The 21,022-nt window shown below is 40.0% G+C and overlaps 1 protein-coding gene across 2 annotated transcripts in view; it reads right to left on the bottom strand.

Annotated features, from left to right (window-relative positions):
* The window catches only part of stab1 (stabilin 1), a 204,171-nt gene extending 183,200 nt beyond the window's left edge, over positions 1-20,971 (bottom strand). Inside the window, exons 1-7 of one of the 2 annotated variants that reach the window (XM_029774197.1) lie at positions 20,199-20,971; positions 13,835-14,105; positions 8,273-8,358; positions 6,968-7,037; positions 6,163-6,258; positions 5,154-5,264; positions 1,297-1,487 (exon numbers count right to left, since the gene is read on the bottom strand). In XM_029774197.1, the coding sequence (XP_029630057.1) occupies positions 1,297-1,487; positions 5,154-5,264; positions 6,163-6,258; positions 6,968-7,037; positions 8,273-8,358; positions 13,835-14,105; positions 20,199-20,279 (906 nt within the window). In that variant the 5' untranslated portion in view covers positions 20,280-20,971. The remainder of the gene's footprint in view (positions 1-1,296; positions 1,488-5,153; positions 5,265-6,162; positions 6,259-6,967; positions 7,038-8,272; positions 8,359-13,834; positions 14,106-20,198) is intronic. The other variant, XM_029774196.1, reaches the window with a different exon arrangement.
* Positions 20,972-21,022: the final 51 nt, after the last annotated feature.

Genomic DNA, 21,022 nt, shown 5'->3' with positions numbered 1-21,022 from the left:
TGATATAGACACAGACTAACCCTGCTGGTATAGACACAGACTAACCCTGCTGGTATAGACACAGACTCACCTTACCAGGGCTGGTATAGACACAGATTAACCCTGCTGGTATAGACAGATTAACCCTGCTGGTATAGACACAGACTAACCCTGCTGGTATAGACACAGACTAACCCTGCTTGTATAGACAGACTAACCCTGCTGGCATAGACACAGACTAACCCTGCTGGTATAGACACAGACTAACCCTGCTGGTATAGACACAGACTAACCCTGCTGGTATAGACAGACTAACCCTGCTGGTATAGACACAGATTAACCCTGCTGGTATAGACAGACTAACCCTGCTGGTATAGACACAGATTAACCCTGCTGGTATAGACAGACTAACCCTGCTGGTATAGACAGACTAACCCTGCTGGTATATACACAGACTAACCCTGCTGGTACAGACAGACTAACCCTGCTGGTATAGACATACTAACCCTGCTGGTATAGACAGACTAACCCTGCTGGTATAGACAGACTAACCCTGCTGGTATAGACAGACTAACACTGCTGGTATAGACACAGACTAACCCTGCTGGTATAGACACAGATTAACCCTGCTGGTATAGACAGACTAACCCTGCTGGTATAGACAGACTAACCCTGCTGGTATAGACACAGACTAACCCTGCTGGTATAGACACAGATTGACCCTGCTGGTATAGACACAGACTAACCCTGCTGGTATAGACAGACTAACCCTGCTGGTATAGACACAGACTAACCCTGCTGGTATAGACACAGACTAACCCTGCTGGTTTAGACACAGATTAACCCTGCTGGTATAGACACAGACTAACCCTGCTGGTATAGACACAGATTAACCCTGCTGGTATAGACAGACTAACCCTGCTGATATTGACAGACTAACCCTGCTGGTATAGACACAGACTAACCCTGCTGGTATAGACACAGATTAACCCTGCTGGTATAGACACAGACTAACCCTGCTGGTATAGACAGACTAACCCTGCTGGTATAGACACAGACTAACCCTGCTGGTATAGACACAGACTAACCCTGCTGGTATAGACACAGATTAACCCTGCTGGTATAGACACAAACTAACCCTGCTGGTATAGACAGACTAACCCTGCTGGTATAGACAGACTAACCCTGCTGGTATAGACAGACTAACCCTGCTGGTATAGCCACAGATTAACCCAGCTGGTATAGACACCGACTAACCTTTCCAGGGCTGGTATAGACTCAGACCAACCTTGCCAGGGCTGGTGTAGACAGACTAACCTTGCCAGGGCTGGTATAGACACAGACGGTGGAATTGCGAGGGCAGCCTCCGTTGTCCTCATCGCATGGGTTGATGGGAACACACATCCTGCCATCCCCCTTGTAACCTGCCTTACACTGGCACTGGAACAACCGTCCCCCCAGCCAAGAACAGTCCGCATTCACATCACACTGCTTAGCTGAACAAACACCTGGGAAATAAATAACAAATAACATAAATTATTCAATTATGGAATGGAATGGAAGAGAGTAAATCAGATAGGCGCAGCAAAGCAGAACACAATAGAACAGAATAGAAGAGAATTTAATAAAACAGAATAGAGCAGAATAGAACAGAATAGAACAGAATAGAACAGAAGAAAACAGAATAGAAGAGAATAGAACAGAATAAAACAGAATAGAACAGAATAGAACAGAATAGAACAGAATAGAACAGAATAGAACAGAATAGAACAGAGTAGAACAGAATATAACAGAATAAAACAAACAGAATAGAATAGAACAGAATAGAACAGAATAGAACAGAATAGAACAGAATAAAACAAACAGAATAGAACAGAATAAAACAAACAGAATAGAACAGAATAGAACAGAGTAGAACAGAATAAAACAGAATAGAACAGAATAGAACAGAGTAGAACAGAATATAACAGAATAAAACAAACAGAATAGAATAGAACAGAATAGAACAGAATAGAACAGAATAGAATAGAATAGAACAGAATAGAACAGAATAGAACAGAATAAAACAGAATAGAACAGAATAAAACAGAATAGAACAGAATAGAATAGAATAGAACAGAATAGAACAGAATAGAACAGAATAGAACAGAATAGAACAGAATAGAATAGAACAGAATAGAACAGAATAGAATAGAATAGAACAGAATAGAACAGAATAGAACAGAATAAAACAAACAGAATAGAACAGAATAGAACAGAACAGAACAGAATAGAACAGAATAGAACAGAATAGAACAGAATAGAATAGAATAGAACAGAATAGAACAGAATAGAATAGAATAGAACAGAATAGAACAGAATAGAACAGAATAAAACAAACAGAATAGAACAGAATAGAACAGAACAGAACAGAATAGAACAGAATAGAACAGAATAGAACAGAATAGAACAGAATAGAATAGAACAGAATAGAACAGAATAGAACAGAACAGAATAAAACAGAATAGAACAGAATAGAACAGAATAGAACAGAATAGAACAGAATAAAACAGAATAGAACAGAATAGAACAGAATAGAACAGAATAAAACTGAATAGAACAGAATAGAACAGAATAGAACAGAATAGAACAGAATAAAACAAACAGAATAGAACAGAATAGAACAGAATAGAACAGAATAGAATAGAATAGAACAGAATAGAATAGAACAGAATAGAACAGAATAAAACAGAATAAAACAAACAGAATAGAATAGAACTGAATAGAACAGAATAGAACAGAATAGAACAGAATAGAACAGAATAGAATAGAATAGAACAGAATAGAACAGAATAAAACTGAATAGAACAGAATAGAACAGAATAGAACAGAATAGAACAGAATAGAACAGAGTAGAACAGAATAGAACAGAATAGAACAGAATAGAACAGAATAGAACAGAACAGAATAGAACAGAATAAAACAGAGTAGAACAGAATAGAACAGAATAGAACAGAATAGAACAGAATAGAACAGAACAGAATAGAACAGAACAGAACAGAATAGAACAGAATAGAACAGAATAAAACAAACAGAATAGAACAGAATAGAACAGAATAGAACAGAATAGAACAGAATAGAACAGAATAGAACAGAATAAAACAGAATAGAACAAAATAGAACAGAACAGAGCATAATAGAACAGAATAGAACAGAATAAAACAAACAGAATAGAACAGAATAGAACAGAATAGAACAGAATAGAACAGAATAAAACAGAATAAAACAGAATAAAATAGAACAGAACAGAACAGAGCATAATAGAACAGAACAGAGCATAATAGAACAAAGCAGAACAGAATAGAACAGAACAGAGCAGAGCATAATAGAACAGAGCAGAATAGAATAGAACAGAGGAGAATAGAATAGAACAGAGGAGAATAGAACAGAACAGAATAGAACAGAACAGAATAGAATAGAACAGAGCAGAGCAGAATATAACGGAATAGAAAAAGCAGAGCAGAACAGAATAGAACAGAGCAGAATAGAACAGATCAGAATAGAACAGAGTAGTATAGAATAGAACACAACAGGATAGAACAGAGCAGAATAGAATAGAACATAACAGAATAGAATAGAACATAACAGAATAGAATAGAACATAACAGAATAGAATAGAACATAACAGAATAGAATAGAACATAACAGAATAGAATAGAATAGAACATAACAGAATAGAATAGAATAGAACATAACAGAATAGAATGTAATATAATAATTTGGCTTCAAAGTTTAAGGTGAATAAGTTAAATAGAAGACATTGACTTAAATAACAATGAAGAACATAGCTAAAATGTCTTCAACGCTCATCAATGTTATAGTGAAATCATATGCTACTTCATCTACACAGTATGCACAGTAAGATCAGTGACAACCAGTCTGGTTGGGGGATTGCGGACATCCTGCTTATGTAACCGGTGTGAAATGGCTAGCTAGTTAACGGGATGCGCTCTAATAGCGTTTCAATCGGTGATGTCACTCACTCTGAGACCTTGAATTAGTTGTTCCCCTTGCTCTGCAAGGGTAACGATGCTTCGTGGGTGTCAGTTGTTGATGTGTGCAGAGGGTCCCTGGTTCGAGCCCAGGTAGGGGCGAGCAGAAGGACAGAAGCTACACTGTTACACTTATTTCTTTGTGGGAGAGATCTTTGTGTGCTATACTCGGCCTTGTCTCAGGATGGTAAGTTGGTGGTTGAAGATATCCCTCTAGTGGTGTGGGGGCTGTGCTTTGGCAAAGTGGGTGGGGTTATATCCTTTCTGTTTGGCCCTGTCTGGGGGTATCATCGGATGGGGCCACAATGTCTCCTAACCCCTCCTGTCTCAGCCTCCAGTATTTATGCTGTAGTAGTTTATGTGTCCGGGGCTAGGGTCAGTCTGTTATATCTGGAGTATTTCTCCTGTCTTATCCGGTGTCCTGTGTGAATGTAAGTATGCTCTCTCTAATTCTTTCTTTCTTTCTCTCTCTCGGAGGACCTAAGCCCTAGGACCATACCTCAGGACTACCTGGCATGATGACTCCTTGCTGTCCCCAGTCCACCTGGCCGTGCTGCTGCTCCAGTTTCAACTGTTCTGCTTGCGGCTATGGAACCCTGACCTGTTCACCGGACGTGCTACCTGTCCCAGACCTGTTGTTTTCAACTCCCTAGAGACAGCAGGAGTGGTAGAGATACTCTGAATGATCGGCTATGAAAAGCCAACTGACATTTACTCCTGAGGTGCTGACCTGTTGCACCCTCGACAACCACTGTGATTATTATTATTTGACCATGCTGGTCATCTATGAACATTTGAACATCTTGGCCATGTTCTGTTATAATCTCCACCCGGCACAGCCAGAAGAGGACTGGCCACCCCACATAGCCTGGTTCTCTAAGTTTCTTCCTAGGTTTTGGCCTTTCTAGGGAGTTTTTCCTAGCCACCGTGCTTCTACACCTGCATTGCTTGCTGTTTGGGGTTTTAGGCTGGGTTTCTGTACAGCACTTTGAGATATCAGCTGATGTAAGAAGGGCTATATAAATACATTTGATGTTTCCTCCTGTTCCGGGAATCTTCAAAGTGCCATTTCTTGAAAACCTATGAATTTTGGGAAAGTTATCAGACTTATGTAAACCTAGTGATATCTATGATCTCTGTTACCTGAGCAACGGTCTCCAGTCTTGTGAAACCCAGGAAGACATTGACACACGGCGTTCTCTACCACTCCTTTACAGTGGGAGTAGGCACTGCAGTTCTTACAGGCAGCAGAGACTGGAGGAAACACAGTACACATCATCAGTAGACAACAACAACAGTACTGAAGTACCTTTCACTAAATGAGATCGCTAAATGTGCTCGCTAAATGTGATCGCTAAATGAGCTCGCTAAATGTGATCGCTAAATGTGATCGCTAGATTTGATTGCTACATGAGATCGCTACATGAGATCGCTACATGAGATCGCTACATGAGATCGCTAAATGAGATCGCTAAATCAGCTCGCTAAATGTGATCGCTAAATGTGATCGCTACATGAGATCGCTAAATGTGATCGCTAAATGAGATCGCTAAATGGGATCGCTAAATGTGATCGCTAAATGTGATCGCTAAATGAGATCGCTAAATGTGATCGCTAAATGAGATCGCTAAATGAGATCGCTAAATGAGATCGCTAAATGTGATCGCTAAATGAGAACAAGATGACAATCATCAAAAAGTTATTTTATTTTTTTAAAGCTTGTCTGGTCCAGAACACGGCGAAAACTGGGTTTCCCTTTCCAAAAAATACATGAATTTCACATGTGAAATGTTCCAAAAGTTTTTATGTAATCACATGTGATCTTATTTGATGTCAATGTGATAACGTGACAACATGTAAAACGACATGTGATGACATGAAACTACATATGTGAAAAACGTGATCAGGTCTTCCAAAAAGCACATGTTTAACATGATTTTACATGTGATATCATGTCTTTTTTTTGTAAGGGTCAATATCAATGGGCTATATCTGGTGTGCATCACAAATGGCACCCTATTCCCTACATAGTGCACTACTTTTGATTAGGGCCTATAGATCTCTGGCCGAAAGAAGTGGACTATTTAGGGGATAGGATGTTATTTGGGGCACAGCCCATTCATGTATCTGGTGTAAAGGAGGGCGGTGTTACCTTGATCACACATGGGTCCAGTGTACGGAGGCTGGCAGTAGCACTCTCCGTTCCCATCAGGACCGTTGTTACACTCTCCATTCACACAGCCACACTCTGGACAACACACCAAAACAACAATGACTACATTAGCTGACAGGTTAGAGTATTCATGGTGGGATAGAGAGATGAAAGAGAGAGAAATGGGGGAAAAGAGAGATATAGCAGGGAGAGAGAGATAGTGGGAGAGAGAGAGAGAGATGGGGTAGAGAGATGAGGGGGAGAGAGAGATGAGGGACAGAGAGATGGGGAGAAAGAGAGAGAGAGAGAGAGGGGGATAGAGATGGGGTTGAGAGAGAGATTGGGAGAGAGAGAGGGGAGAGTTTGGGGAGAGAAAGAGAGAGGGGGAGAAACACTGTACATAGCAAATAATTAAAACATTTAAATGTCTATATACTTATTGGTCTATTTCACTTGCTTTGGCAATCTAAACATATGTTTCCCATGCCAATAAATCCATTTGAATTGAACTGAGAGAGGAGAGAGAGAGAGAGAGAGCGAGAGAGAGAGAGAGAGAGAGAGAGAGAGACAGAGAGAGAGACAGAGAGAGAGACAGAGAGAGAGACAGAGAGAGAGACAGAGAGAGATAGAGAGAGAGAGAGACAGAGAGAGAGAGACAGAGAGAGATACAAAATAAGCTTTGGCAATATGTACATTGTTACGTCATGCCAATAAAGCGCATTGAATTGAATTGAATTGAATTGAGAGAGAGAGAGAGAGAGAGAGAGAGAGAGAAAAAGCGAGTGAGAGAGAGAGAGAGATGTACCTGATTTACAGTTGTCTCCGTATGAATTCTTGTTGGAACACTGCTGGCAGGCAAAGCCCGTGTATCCCTCCTGACCCAGAAAACAAAGGGAAACACACAGAGGCTGAGTCTTCATTCTCCTCCCTTCTCCCGAAGTGTGCACTCGCACACTTTCTTGCATGGATTTTACAATGGTACACACTTGTGGAAAAATGGGAAGTAGCCAGAGAGCGGAGAAAGCAAGAAATCTAAATTCAAGATTATACTCAAATGTACAGTATAAACTTGAGATTTTACCCTGGAAATGTAGACTTTACAGTGAAATCAGACATTACACTGTATCTACGTCCCAATTCCCATAGGGCTCTGGTCAGAAGTGCACTATACAGGGAGGAGGGAGCCAATAGTGTATAGAGCCAGTAGTGTAGAGAGCCAATAGCGTAGGGAGCCAGTGGTGTGTGGAGCCAGTAGTGTAGGGAGCCAGTAGTGTAGGGAGCCAGTAGTGTAGGGAGCCAGTAGGGAGCCAGTAGTGTAGGGAGCCAGTAGTGTAGAGAGCCAGTAGTGTAGGGAGGCAGTAGTGTAGAGAGCCAGTAGCGTAGGGAGCCAGTGGTGTGTGGAGCCAGTAGGGTAGGGAGCCAGTAGAGTAGAGAGCCAGTAATGTAGAGAGCCAGTAGTGTAGGGAGCCAATAGTGTAGGGAGCCAGTAGTGTAGTGTAGGGAGCCAGTATTGTGGGGAGCCAGTAGTGTAGGGAGCCAGTAGTGTAGAGAGCCAGTAGTGTAGGGAGCCAGTAGTGTAGTGTAGGGAGCCAGTATTGTGGGGAGCCAGTAGTGTATGGAGCCAGTAGTGTAGTGTAGAGAGTCAGTAGTGTAGGGAGCCAGTAGTGTAGGGAGCCAGTAGGGTAGGGAGCCAGTAGTGTAGGGAGCCAGTAGTGTAGAGAGTCAGTAGTGTAAGGAGCCAGTAGTGTAGGGAGCCAGTAGTGTAGGGAGCCAGTAGTGTAGGGAGCCAGTAGGGAGCCAGTAGTGTAGGGAGCCAATAGTGTAGGGAGCCAGTAGTATAGGGAGCCAGTAGAGTAGGGAGCCAGTAGTGTAGGGAGCCAGTAGTGTAGGGAGCCAGTAGTGTAGGGAGCCAGTAGTATAGGGAGCCAGTAGAGTAGGGAGCCAGTAGGGAGCCAGTAGGGAGCCAGTAGGGTAGAGAGCCAGTAGTGTAGGGAGCCAGTAGTGTAGAGAGCCAGTAGTGTAGGGAGCCAGTAGTGTAGGGAGCCAGTAGTGTAGTGAGCCAGTAGTGTAGGGAGCCAGTAGTGTAGGGCATAATAAAGCCCGTTCTCACATTGCAGACACAGGTCCCATTCCCTGATATTCCATCCATGCAGGTTCCGTGCCAGTTACAGGTTCTCCCATTCCAGCTCGGACAGGCTGCAGAAACACAGATACAGTACCAGCAAATGACATGAAACAGACATGTGTAGATTACTACTACAACCATCTTCCCTTTATGTTTCAGTGGCTATACATGACAAATCAACCATCTTCCCTTTATGTTTCAGTGGCTATACATGACAAATCAACCATCTTGCCTTTATGTTTCAGTGGCTATACATGACAAATCAACCATCTTGCCTTTATGTTTCAGTGGCTATACATGACAAATCAACCATCTTCCCTTTATGTTTCAGTGGCTATACATGACAAATCAACCATCTTGCCTTTATGTTTCAGTGGCTATACATGACAAATCAACCATCTTCCCTTTATGTTTCAGTGGCTATACATGACAAATCAACCATCTTGCCTTTATGTTTCAGTGGCTATACATGACAAATCAACCATCTTCCCTTTATGTTTCAGTGGCTATACATGACAAATCAACCATCTTGCCTTTATGTTTCAGTGGCTATACATGACAAATCAACCATCTTCCCTTTATGTTTCAGTGGCTATACATGACAAATCAACCATCTTGCCTTTATGTTTCAGTGGCTATACATGACAAATCAACCATCTTGCCTTTAATGTTTCAGTGGCTATACATGACAAATCAACCATCTTCCCTTTATGTTTCAGTGGCTATACATGACAAATCAACCATCTTGCCTTTATGTTTCAGTGGCTATACATGACAAATCAACCATCTTCCTTTATGTTTCAGTGGCTATACATGACAAATCAACCATCTTGCCTTTATGTTCAGTGGCTATACATGACAAATCAACCATCTTGCCTTTATGTTTCAGTGCTATACATGACAAATCAACCATCTTGCCTTTATGTTCAGTGGCTATACATGACAAATCAACCATCTTGCCTTTATGTTTCAGTGGCTATACATGACAAATCAACCATCTGCCTTTATGTTTCAGTGGCTATACATGACAAATCACCATCTTGCCTTTATGTTTCAGTGGCTATACATGACAAATCAACATCTTCCTTATGTTTCAGTGCTATACATGACAAATCAACCATCTTCCTTTTATGTTTCAGTGGCTATACATGACAAATCAACCATCTTCCCTTTATGTTTCAGTGGCTATACATGACAAATCAACCATCTTGCCTTTATGTTTCAGTGGCTATACATGACAAATCAACCATCTTCCCTTTATGTTTCAGGGGCTATACATGACAAATCAACCATCTTCCCTTTATGTTTCAGTGGCTATACATGACAAATCAACCATCTTCCCTTTATGTTTCAGTGGCTATACATGACAAATCAACCATCTTGCCTTTATGTTTCAGTGGCTATACATGACAAATCAACCATCTTGCCTTTATGTTTCAGTGGCTATACATGACAAATCAACCATCTTCCCTTTAGTTTCAGTGGCTATACATGACAAATCAACCATCTTCCCTTTATGTTTCAGTGGCTATACATGACAAATCAACCATCTTCCCTTTATGTTTCAGTGGCTATACATGACAAATCAACCATCTTGCCTTTATGTTTCAGTGGCTATACATGACAAATCAACCATCTTGCCTTTATGTTTCAGTGGCTATACATGACAAATCAACCATCTTCCCTTTATGTTTCAGTGGCTATACATGACAAATCAACCATCTTCCCTTTATGTTTCAGTGGCTATACATGACAAATCAACCATCTTGCCTTTATGTTTCAGTGGCTATACATGACAAATCAACCATCTTGCCTTTATGTTTCAGTGGCTATACATGACAAATCAACCATCTTCCCTTTATGTTTCAGTGGCTATACATGACAAATCAACCATCTTCCCTTTATGTTTCAGTGGCTATACATGACAAATCAACCATCTTGCCTTTATGTTTCAGTGGCTATACATGACAAATCAACCATCTTGCCTTTATGTTTCAGTGGCTATACATGACAAATCAACTATCTTGCCTTTATGTTTCAGTGGCTATACATGACAAATCAACCATCTTCCCTTTATGTTTCAGTGGCTATACATGACAAATCAACCATCTTGCCTTTATGTTTCAGTGGCTATACATGACAAATCAACCATCTTCCCTTTATGTTTCAGTGGCTATACATGACAAATCAACCATCTTGCCTTTATGTTTCAGTGGCTATACATGACAAATCAACCATCTTGCCTTTATGTTTCAGTGGCTATACATGACAAATCAACCATCTTCCCTTTATGTTTTCAGTGGCTATACATGACAAATCAACCATCTTGCCTTTATGTTTCAGTGGCTATACATGACAAATCAACCATCTTCCCTTTATGTTTCAGTGGCTATACATGACAAATCAACCATCTTGCCTTTATGTTTCAGTGGCTATACATGACAAATCAACCATCTTCCCTTTATGTTTCAGTGGCTATACATGACAAATCAACCATCTTGCCCTTTATGTTTCAGTGGCTATACATGACAAATCAACCATCTTGCCTTTATGTTTCAGTGGCTATACATGACAAATCAACCATCTTGCCTTTATGTTTCAGTGGCTATACATGACAAATCAACTATCTGCCTTTATGTTTCAGTGGCTATACATGACAAATCAACATCTTCCCTTTAGTTTCAGTGGCTATACATGACAAATCAACCATCTTGCCTTTATGTTTCAGTGGCTATACATGACAAATCAACCATCTTCCCTTTATGTTTCAGTGGCTATACATGACAAATCAACCATCTTGCCTTTATGTTTCAGTGGCTATACATGACAAATCAACCATCTTCCCTTTATGTTTCAGTGGCTATACATGACAAATCAACCATCTTGCCTTTATGTTTCAGTGGCTATACATGACAAATCAACCATCTTGCCTTTATGTTTCAGTGGCTATACATGACAAATCAACCATCTCCCTTTATGTTTCAGTGGCTATACATGACAAATCAACCATCTTCCCTTTATGTTTCAGTGGCTATACATGACAAATCAACCATCTTGCCTTTATGTTTCAGTGGCTATACATGACAAATCAACCATCTTGCCTTTATGTTTCAGTGGCTATACATGACAAATCAACCATCTTGCCTTTATGTTTCAGTGGCTATACATGACAAATCAACCATCTTGCCTTTATGTTTCAGTGGCTATACATGACAATCAACCATCTTGCCTTTATGTTTCAGTGGCTATACATGACAAATCAACCATCTTGCCTTTATGTTTCAGTGGCTATACATGACAAATCAACCATCTTGCCTTTATGTTTCAGTGGCTATACATGACAAATCAACCATCTTGCCTTTATGTTTCAGTGGCTATACATGACAAATCAACCATCTTCCCTTTATGTTTCAGTGGCTATACATGACAAATCAACCATCTTGCTTTTATGTTTCAGTGGCTATACATGACAAATCAACCATCTTCCCTTTATGTTTCAGTGGCTATACATGACAAATCAACCATCTTGCCTTTATGTTTCAGTGGCTATACATGACAAATCAACCATCTTCCCTTTATGTTTCAGTGGCTATACATGACAAATCAACCATCTTCCCTTTATGTTTCAGTGGCTATACATGACAAATCAACCATCTTCCCTTATGTTCAGTGGCTATACATGACAAATCAACCATCTTGCCTTTATGTTTCAGTGGCTATACATGACAAATCAACCATCTTGCCTTTATGTTTCAGTGGCTATACATGACAAATCAACCATCTTGCCTTTATGTTTCAGTGGCTATACATGACAAATCAACCATCTTGCCTTTATGTTTCAGTGGCTATACATGACAAATCAACCATCTTCCCTTTATGTTTCAGTGGCTATACATGACAAATCAACCATCTTCCCTTTATGTTTCAGTGGCTATACATGACAAATCAACCATCTTGCCTTTATGTTTCAGTGGCTATACATGACAAATCAACCATCTTGCCTTTATGTTTCAGTGGCTATACATGACAAATCAACCATCTTCCCTTTATGTTTCAGTGGCTATACATGACAAATCAACCATCTTGCCTTTTTGTTTCAGTGGCTATACATGACAAATCAACCATCTTCCCTTTATGTTTCAGTGGCTATACATGACAAATCAACCATCTTCCCTTTATGTTTCAGTGGCTATACATGACAAATCAACCATCTTCCCTTTATGTTCAGTGGCTATACATGACAAATCAACCACCTTGCCTTTATGTTTCAGTGGCTATACATGACAAATCAACCATCTTGCCTTTATGTTTCAGTGGCTATACATGACAAATCAACCATCTTCCCTTTATGTTTCAGTGGCTATACATGACAAATCAACCATCTTGCCTTTATGTTTCAGTGGCTATACATGACAAATCAACCATCTTCCCTTTATGTTTCAGTGGCTATACATGACAAATCAACCATCTTGCCTTTATGTTTCAGTGGCTATACATGACAAATCAACCATCTTCCCTTTATGTTTCAGTGGCTATACATGACAAATCAACCATCTTGCCTTTATGTTTCAGTGGCTATACATGACAAATCAACCATCTTGCCTTTATGTTTCAGTGGCTATACATGACAAATCAACCATCTTCCCTTTATGTTTCAGTGGCTATACATGACAAATCAACCATCTTGCCTTTATGTTTCAGTGGCTATACATGACAAATCAACCATCTTCCCTTTATGTTTCAGTGGCTATACATGACAAATCAACCATGTTCCCTTTATGTTTCAGTGGCTATACATGACAAATCAACCATCTTCCCTTTATGTTTCAGTGGCTATACATGACAAATCAACCATCTTCCCTTTATGTTTCAGTGGCTATACATGACAAATCAACCATCTTCCCTTTATGTTTCAGTGGCTATACATGACAAATCAACCATCTTGCCTTTATGTTTCAGTGGCTATACATGACAAATCAACCATCTTCCCTTTATGTTTCAGTGGCTATACATGACAAATCAACCATCTTGCCTTTATGTTTCAGTGGCTATACATGACAAATCAACCATCTTCCCTTTATGTTTCAGTGGCTATACATGACAAATCAACCATCTTGCCTTTATGTTCAGTGGCTATACATGACAAATCAACCATCTTGCCTTTATGTTTCAGTGGCTATACATGACAAATCAACCATCTTCCCTTTATGTTTCAGTGGCTATACATGACAAATCAACCATCTTGCCTTTATGTTTCAGTGGCTATACATGACAAATCAACCATCTTCCCTTTATGTTTCAGTGGCTATACATGACAAATCAACCATCTTGCCTTTATGTTTCAGTGGCTATACATGACAAATCAACCATCTTGCCTTTATGTTTCAGTGGCTATACATGACAAATCATAAAGTACGAAAATCCCTTCTCAGGCCTTTTTCCTCTCTGTCTCCCTTCTACATTCCAACTATCACTGTCCATAAAACAATTGAATGAGTGAAAATATGCTTTTTAATAAAATATCTGTTATTAGGGTACGGTACTCACAAAGACACAGAGGGCCCCAGAAGTCTGCGCAGCATTTGGGCATGGTGACAGTCCTCTCACATTGGTGGTTGCAGCCATTCAACGCCACCTGTTGCCCTGCGATGGTTACTGAGTACTGGCAACCACCTTGGCCCATGTTGGTATCCATGGGCTGGGTGGTGTACTTCTTGAAGCCCCTGGGACACAGCTGAGTCTGGGAGGCAGCACAGGACGTACAGGGGGTAGTGGTCTGGTCGACTCCGGTCTCATCACAACGGTTCATAGAGCTCTGCTGCAATTCAGTAAGACAGGGATCACTTCATCCCAATTCCTCCAGGGTAATATGGACATAGATATTTTGTTATATGTATTTGTTATGATTCAATGTTGTTATATTTTTAAACCCACAGGGCTCTGGTCAAAAGAGGTGCACTATATAGCTAATAGGGTACTTCTTGGGACACATCCCTGAGTCAATACTTACAGTTGACTTGGGAAAGTATTCAGACCTCTGGACTTTTTCCACATTTTGTTATGTTACAGCCTTAGCCTAAAATATATTACAATTTTTTTGCGTAAAAAAAAACTGGTTTATCAAATTTACACAAGTATTCAGACCCTTTTCTATGAGATTCGAAATTGAGCTCAGGTGCATCCTGTTTCTATTGATCATCCTTGAGATGTTTCTACAACTTGATTAGAATCCACCTCTGGTAAATTCAATGGATTGGACATGATTTGGAAAGGCACACACCTGTCTATATAAAGGTCCCACAGTTGACAGTGCATGTCAGAGCAAAAACCAAGCCATGAGGTCGAAGGAATTCTCCATAGAGCTCCGAGACAGGATTGTGTTAAGGCACAGATCTGGGGAAGGGTACCAAAACATTTCTGCAGCATTGAAGGTTCACAAGAACACAGTGGCCTCCATGATTCTTAAATGAAATAAGTTTGGAACCACCAAGACTCTTCCTAGAGCTGGCTGCCGGGCCAAACAGAGCAATCGGGGGAGAAGGACCTTGGTCAGGGAGGTGATCAAGATCCCAATGGTCACTCTGACAGAGCTCCAGAGTTCATCTGTGGAGATGGGAGAACGTTCCAGAAGGAAAGCCATTGCTGCAGCACTCCACCAATCAGGCCATTATGGTAGAGTGGCCAGACGGAAGCCACTCATCAGTAAAAGGCACATGACAGCCCGCTTGGAGTTTGCCAAAAGGCACCTAAAGACTCTGACCGTGAGAAACAAGATTCTCTGGTCTGATGAAACCAAGATGGAACTGTTTTGGCCTGAATACCAAGCGTCGCATCTGGAGGAAACCTGGCACCATCCCTACGGTGAAGCATGATTGTGGCAGTATTAAGCTGTGGGGATGTTTTTCAGTGGCAGGGACTGGGAGACTAGTCAGGATCAAGGGAAAGAGGAACGGAGCAAAGTACAGAGAGATCCTTGATGAATCCTGCTCCAGAGCGCTCAGGACCTCAGACTGGGGTGAAGGTTCACCTTCCAACAGGACAACAGCCCTAAGCACACAGCCAAGACAATGCAGGAGTGGCTTCGGGACAGGTCTCTAAATGTCCATGAGTGGCCCGGGCTTGAACGCGATCGAACATCTCTGGAGAGACCTGAAAATAGCTGTGCAGCGAAGCTTCCCATCCAACCTGACAGAGTTTGAGAGGATCTGCAGAGAAGAATGGGAGAAACTCCCCAAATACAGGTTTGCCAAGCTTGTAGCGTTATACCCAAGAAGACTCAAGGCTATGATCACTGCCAAAAGTGATGAAAACCTGTTTTAGCTTTGTCATTATGGGGTATTGTGTGTAGATTGATGAGGGGGAAAAAATATTTAATCAATTTTAGAATGAGGCTGTAATGTAAAAATATTGGAAAAGGGGGCTGAATACTTTCTGAATGCACTGTACATAGAGTACTTAACATTAAATCTGTAGCATACTGAATAAAAACCCTTAACTACAGCACTTAAGTACGCTAAATCTACAGTACTAAATCCACAGCACTAAATCCACAGCACTAAATCTACAGCACTAAATCTACAGTACTAAATCTATAGCACTAAATATACAGTACTAAATCTTTAGCACTAAATATACAGCACTAAATCTACAACACTAAATCTATAGCACTAAATCTACAGTACTAAATCTACAACACTAAATCTACAGTACTAAATCTACAGTACTAAATCTACAACACTAAATCTACAGTACTAAATCTATAGCACTAAATCTACAGCACTAAATCTACAGTACTAAATCTACAACACTAAATCTACAACACTAAATCTACAGTACTAAATCTACAACACTAAATCTACAACACTAAATCTACAGCACTAAATCTACAGCACTAAATCTACAGTACTAAATCTACAACACTAAATCTACAGCACTAAATCTACAGTACTAAATCTACAACACTAAATCTACAACACTAAATCTACAGTACTAAATCTACAACACTAAATCTACAACACTAAATCTACAGCGCTAAATCTACAACACTAAATCTACAACACTAAATCTATAGCACTAAATCTACAGCACTAAATCGTCCTTATCCTGCTTTGTATTTATTTGCTGGCTCCTCCCACCTGTCCTGTAGCATACTGAACAACTACCTGCTGGCTCCTCCCACCTGCCATGTAGCATACTGAACAACTACCTGCTGTCTCCTCACCTGTCCTGTCCTGTAGCATACTGAACAACTACCTGCTGTCTCCACCACCTGTCCTGTCCTGTAGCATACTGAACAACTACCTGCTGTCTCCTCACCTGTCCTGTCCTGTAGCATACTGAACAACTACCTGCTGTCTCCAGGTTGTTGTAGATTGATGAGGGGGAAAAAATATTTAATCAATTTTAGAATGAGGCTGTAATGTAAAAATATTGGAAAAGGGGGCTGAATACTTTCTGAATGCACTGTACATAGAGTACTTAACATTAAATCTGTAGCATACTGAATAAAAACCCTTAACTACAGCCCTTAAGTACGCTAAATCTACAGTACTAAATCCACAGCACTAAATCCACAGCACTAAATCTACAGCACTAAATCTACAGTACTAAATCTATAGCACTAAATCTACAGTACTAAATCTTTAGCACTAAATATACAGCACTAAATCTACAACACTAAATCTATAGCACTAAATCTACAGTACTAAATCTACAACACTAAATCTACAACACTAAATCTACAGTACTAAATCTACAGTACTAAATCTACAACACTAAAACTACAGTACTAAATCTATAGCACTAAATCTACAGCACTAAATCTACAGCACTAAATCTATAGCACTAAATCTACAGTACTAAATCTACAACACCAAATCTACAACACTAAATCTACAGTACTAAATCTACAACACTAAATCTACAACACTAAATCTACAGTACTAAATCTACAACACTAAATCTACAACACTAAATCTACAGCACTAAATCTACAGTACTAAATCTACAGTACTAAATCTACAACACTAAATCTACAGCACTAAATCTATAGCACTAAACCTACAGCACTAAATCTACAGCACTAAATCTACAGCACTAAATCTATAGCACTAAATCTACAGCACTAAATCTACAACACTAAATCTACAGCACTAAATCTATAGCACTACATCTATAGCACTAAATCTACAGCACTAAATCTATAGCACTAAATCTATAGCACTAAATCTATAGCACTAAATCGTCCTTATCCTGCTTTGTATTTATTTGCTGGCTCCTTCCACCTGTCCTGTAGCATACTGAACACCTACCTGCTGTCTCCACACACCTGTCCTGTAGCATACTGAACAACTACCTGCTGTCTCCACCACCTGTCCTGTCCTGTAGCATACTGAACACCTACCTGCTGTCTCCACCACCTGTCCTGTAGCATACTGAACAACTACCTGCTGTCTCCACCACCTGTCCTGTCCTGTAGCATACTGAACAACTACCTGCTGTCTCCTCACCTGTCCTGTCCTGTAGCATACTGAACACCTACCTGCTGTCTCCACACACCTGTCCTGTAGCATACTGAACAACTACCTGCTGTCTCCACCACCTGTCCTGTCCTGTAGCATACTGAACAACTACCTGCTGTCTCCACACCTGTCCTGTAGCATACTGAACAACTACCTGCTGTCTCCACCACCTGTCCTGTCCTGTAGCATACTGAACAACTACCTGCTGTCTCCTCACCTGTCCTGTCCTGTAGCATACTGAACAACTACCTGCTGTCTCCACACCTGTCCTGTAGCATACTGAACAACTACCTGCTGTCTCCACCACCTGTCCTGTCCTGTAGCATACTGAACAACTACCTGCTGTCTCCTCACCTGTCTTGTAGCATACTGAACAACTACCTGCTGTCTCCATACATGTCCTGTCCTGTAGCATACTGAACAACTACCTGCTGTCTCCACACACCTGTCCTGTAGCATACTGAAGAACTACCTGCTGTCTCCTTCCACCTGTCCTGTAGCATACTGAACAACCACCTGCTTTCTCCACCACCTGTCCTGTCCAATACTACATTTGACAACACTACATTAGACAACACTACATTAAACAGCACTACATTAGACAACACTATAATAAACAACACTACATTAAACAACACTATAATATACATCACTACATTAAACAACACTACATTAAAAAACACTACATTAAACAACACTACATTAAACAACACTACATTAGACAACACTACATTAAACAACACTATAATATACAACACTACATTAGACAACACTACATTAGACAACACTACATTAAACAACACTACATTAAACAACACTACATTAAACAACACTATAATATACATCACTACATTAAACAACACTACATTAAACAACACTACATTAAACAACACTACATTAAACAACACTAATTTACAACACTACATTAGACAACACTACATTAGACAACACTACATTAAACAACACTACATTAGACAACACTACATTAGACAACACTACATTAAACAACACTATAATTTACAACACTACATTAGACAACACTACATTAAACAACACTACATTAGACAACACTACATTAGACAACACTACATTAGACAACACTACATTAGACAACACTACATTAAACAACACTACATTAAACAACACTACATTAAACAACACTATAATTTACAACACTACATTAAACAACACTACATTAAACAACACTACATTAAACAACACTATAATATACACCACTACATTAGAAAACACTGCATTAAACATCATTACATTAGACAACACTACATTAAACATCATTACAAAACACAATACTGACAGACAACACTGAAACTATTGCTCTATCGATTCAGTTACACTATGTCTACGTCCCCGACGGTAACCCTTCTCCCATACAGTTCAGCTCTGGTCCAAAGTACTGCACCGGGGTGCCATTTAAAGACACAACCTATGTGACTTAAAACCCAAAGAGAAACATGTTTTACCCCTCTCCGCTGTTCAACTTAAAAAGCTCTCAAAGACTACTCCAAGGAGAGGAGGTAACATGGAGTTCCTACTACTACAAAGGGAGGCTTACCTGATATCCTGTCTAAAAACATTGACCCCCTAATGGTCTGAATATAGACTTTGATATCAGGCGTTTCTTATGAACAATTCTCTCTTTTATTGAAAAAGTCTTATACATGGATATATTCCTTCTACAGCTTATCAGCGTACACCCAATATGTTCCCTTTCTTAATGATGCTTATTATGCATTATGGTTGAACCAAAAGATTACATGCAACAAAACAACAACAAAAAAAGGAAATAGGAAACAATGAAATATATATGTGAAATTGAATCAAACGATAATGTATGTTGATGCTAATATGATGTACAATATTCAATTATGTTCCCATATGATAACAATAGCCTAATATATTCAATACGCTTTAAACTATATATATTTTTTAAACAGTTTCACTCAATTCATTCTAATTAACTTAATATTCATGACACACCCCTAATTATTGTCACTAATTGCACTAATTGCACTAATTGCACAGTTTGTCTACATAACCTGGTTCAAGCATTCATGACATTACCCTGAAGAAGGGACAGTGAAGCCGAAACGTTGGTGATTTAAACCAATAAATTACTGGGAGTTTATATATATAGTGTGTGACTCTTTAAAAAAAAATATATATGTTTTATAGCTTATAGTTTATTCACTGTTAGTCAGCAACTCGACATAAAAATACTTTTTTCTAGGTGTGTGCCAGCTCATGTGTTTTACACCTGTTTTAATACTGTGAAATCTATTAAGGCAGCGTAGCACCTTCAAAAATACACTTTACAAATAAAACGTATTATGTTATTATAAACTACATGACAAAAAAAAGCATTGTCTTACTGCCTGTTGTAAACTACACGTCACCATGGTTCCCAGTATCAGTAGTAATATCAGCATGGCGGGTTCCGTTGACTGCATCATGTCGTCCAAGTAACAGTTTCTCCGCAATTAGTCCTCAGTCTCACATCCAAAACACCGGGTCAATGCAGAGTCTGCGGTGTGGCGGTGGGTAGGTAGGTAACACTGCCCTCAGTTCTAACCACCGGAGACTGGGGGTTCAATCCCTTCCTTCCAACTGTTTCCCCCACCTGACTTCTGTGTCTTTCTCCTCTTCTCCCACAATTGTCTCCATAAAGTGCCAAAAACTTGTAAGAAGTAGTGGAATTCAACTGTTCATTTAAAAAAAAAGAAAAAAGTGTCAGGCACCTCCTTCGCCTCCTCCCCTAGAGCTCGGACCTCAGAGCCCTTATCTCGGATCCCCTGAGATGTCAGAGAACAGAAACTCCCCAAATACCTTCCTAAATTCTGCATTCTACTTCCTGATTGACTGCCTTGCCTGCCGTGCCAGTGTGAGTTACAGACTGCAGACTACTCCAGTCAAGTTCAATGTGCTGGTTGCTGGAGAGGCAGAATGGGGTAGCTAATTCAACTAGAACCAGCTATAGAGTTTTGCAGAGAGAGGAAGAAGAAGATATGAGAACATTAGTGTATTGTCCAATGTACACGGATGTTTAACGGAAACTTATGTCTTCCGCATTATTCCAAACCCCACCGAAAAGAGAAGAGGATTCGCTAGAGTAGTTTCAGTAGAGAAAATAGTTTCAGTAGTTTCAGTAGAGAAAAGAGTTTCAGTAGTTTCAGTAGAGAGAGGAGTTTCAGGAGTT

The sequence above is a fragment of the Salmo trutta genome, chromosome 14 (genome assembly GCF_901001165.1).
Source record: "Salmo trutta chromosome 14, fSalTru1.1, whole genome shotgun sequence".
Classification (NCBI taxonomy): Eukaryota; Metazoa; Chordata; class Actinopteri; order Salmoniformes; family Salmonidae; genus Salmo; species Salmo trutta.
This window is presented reverse-complemented; position numbering and strand designations above follow the sequence as displayed.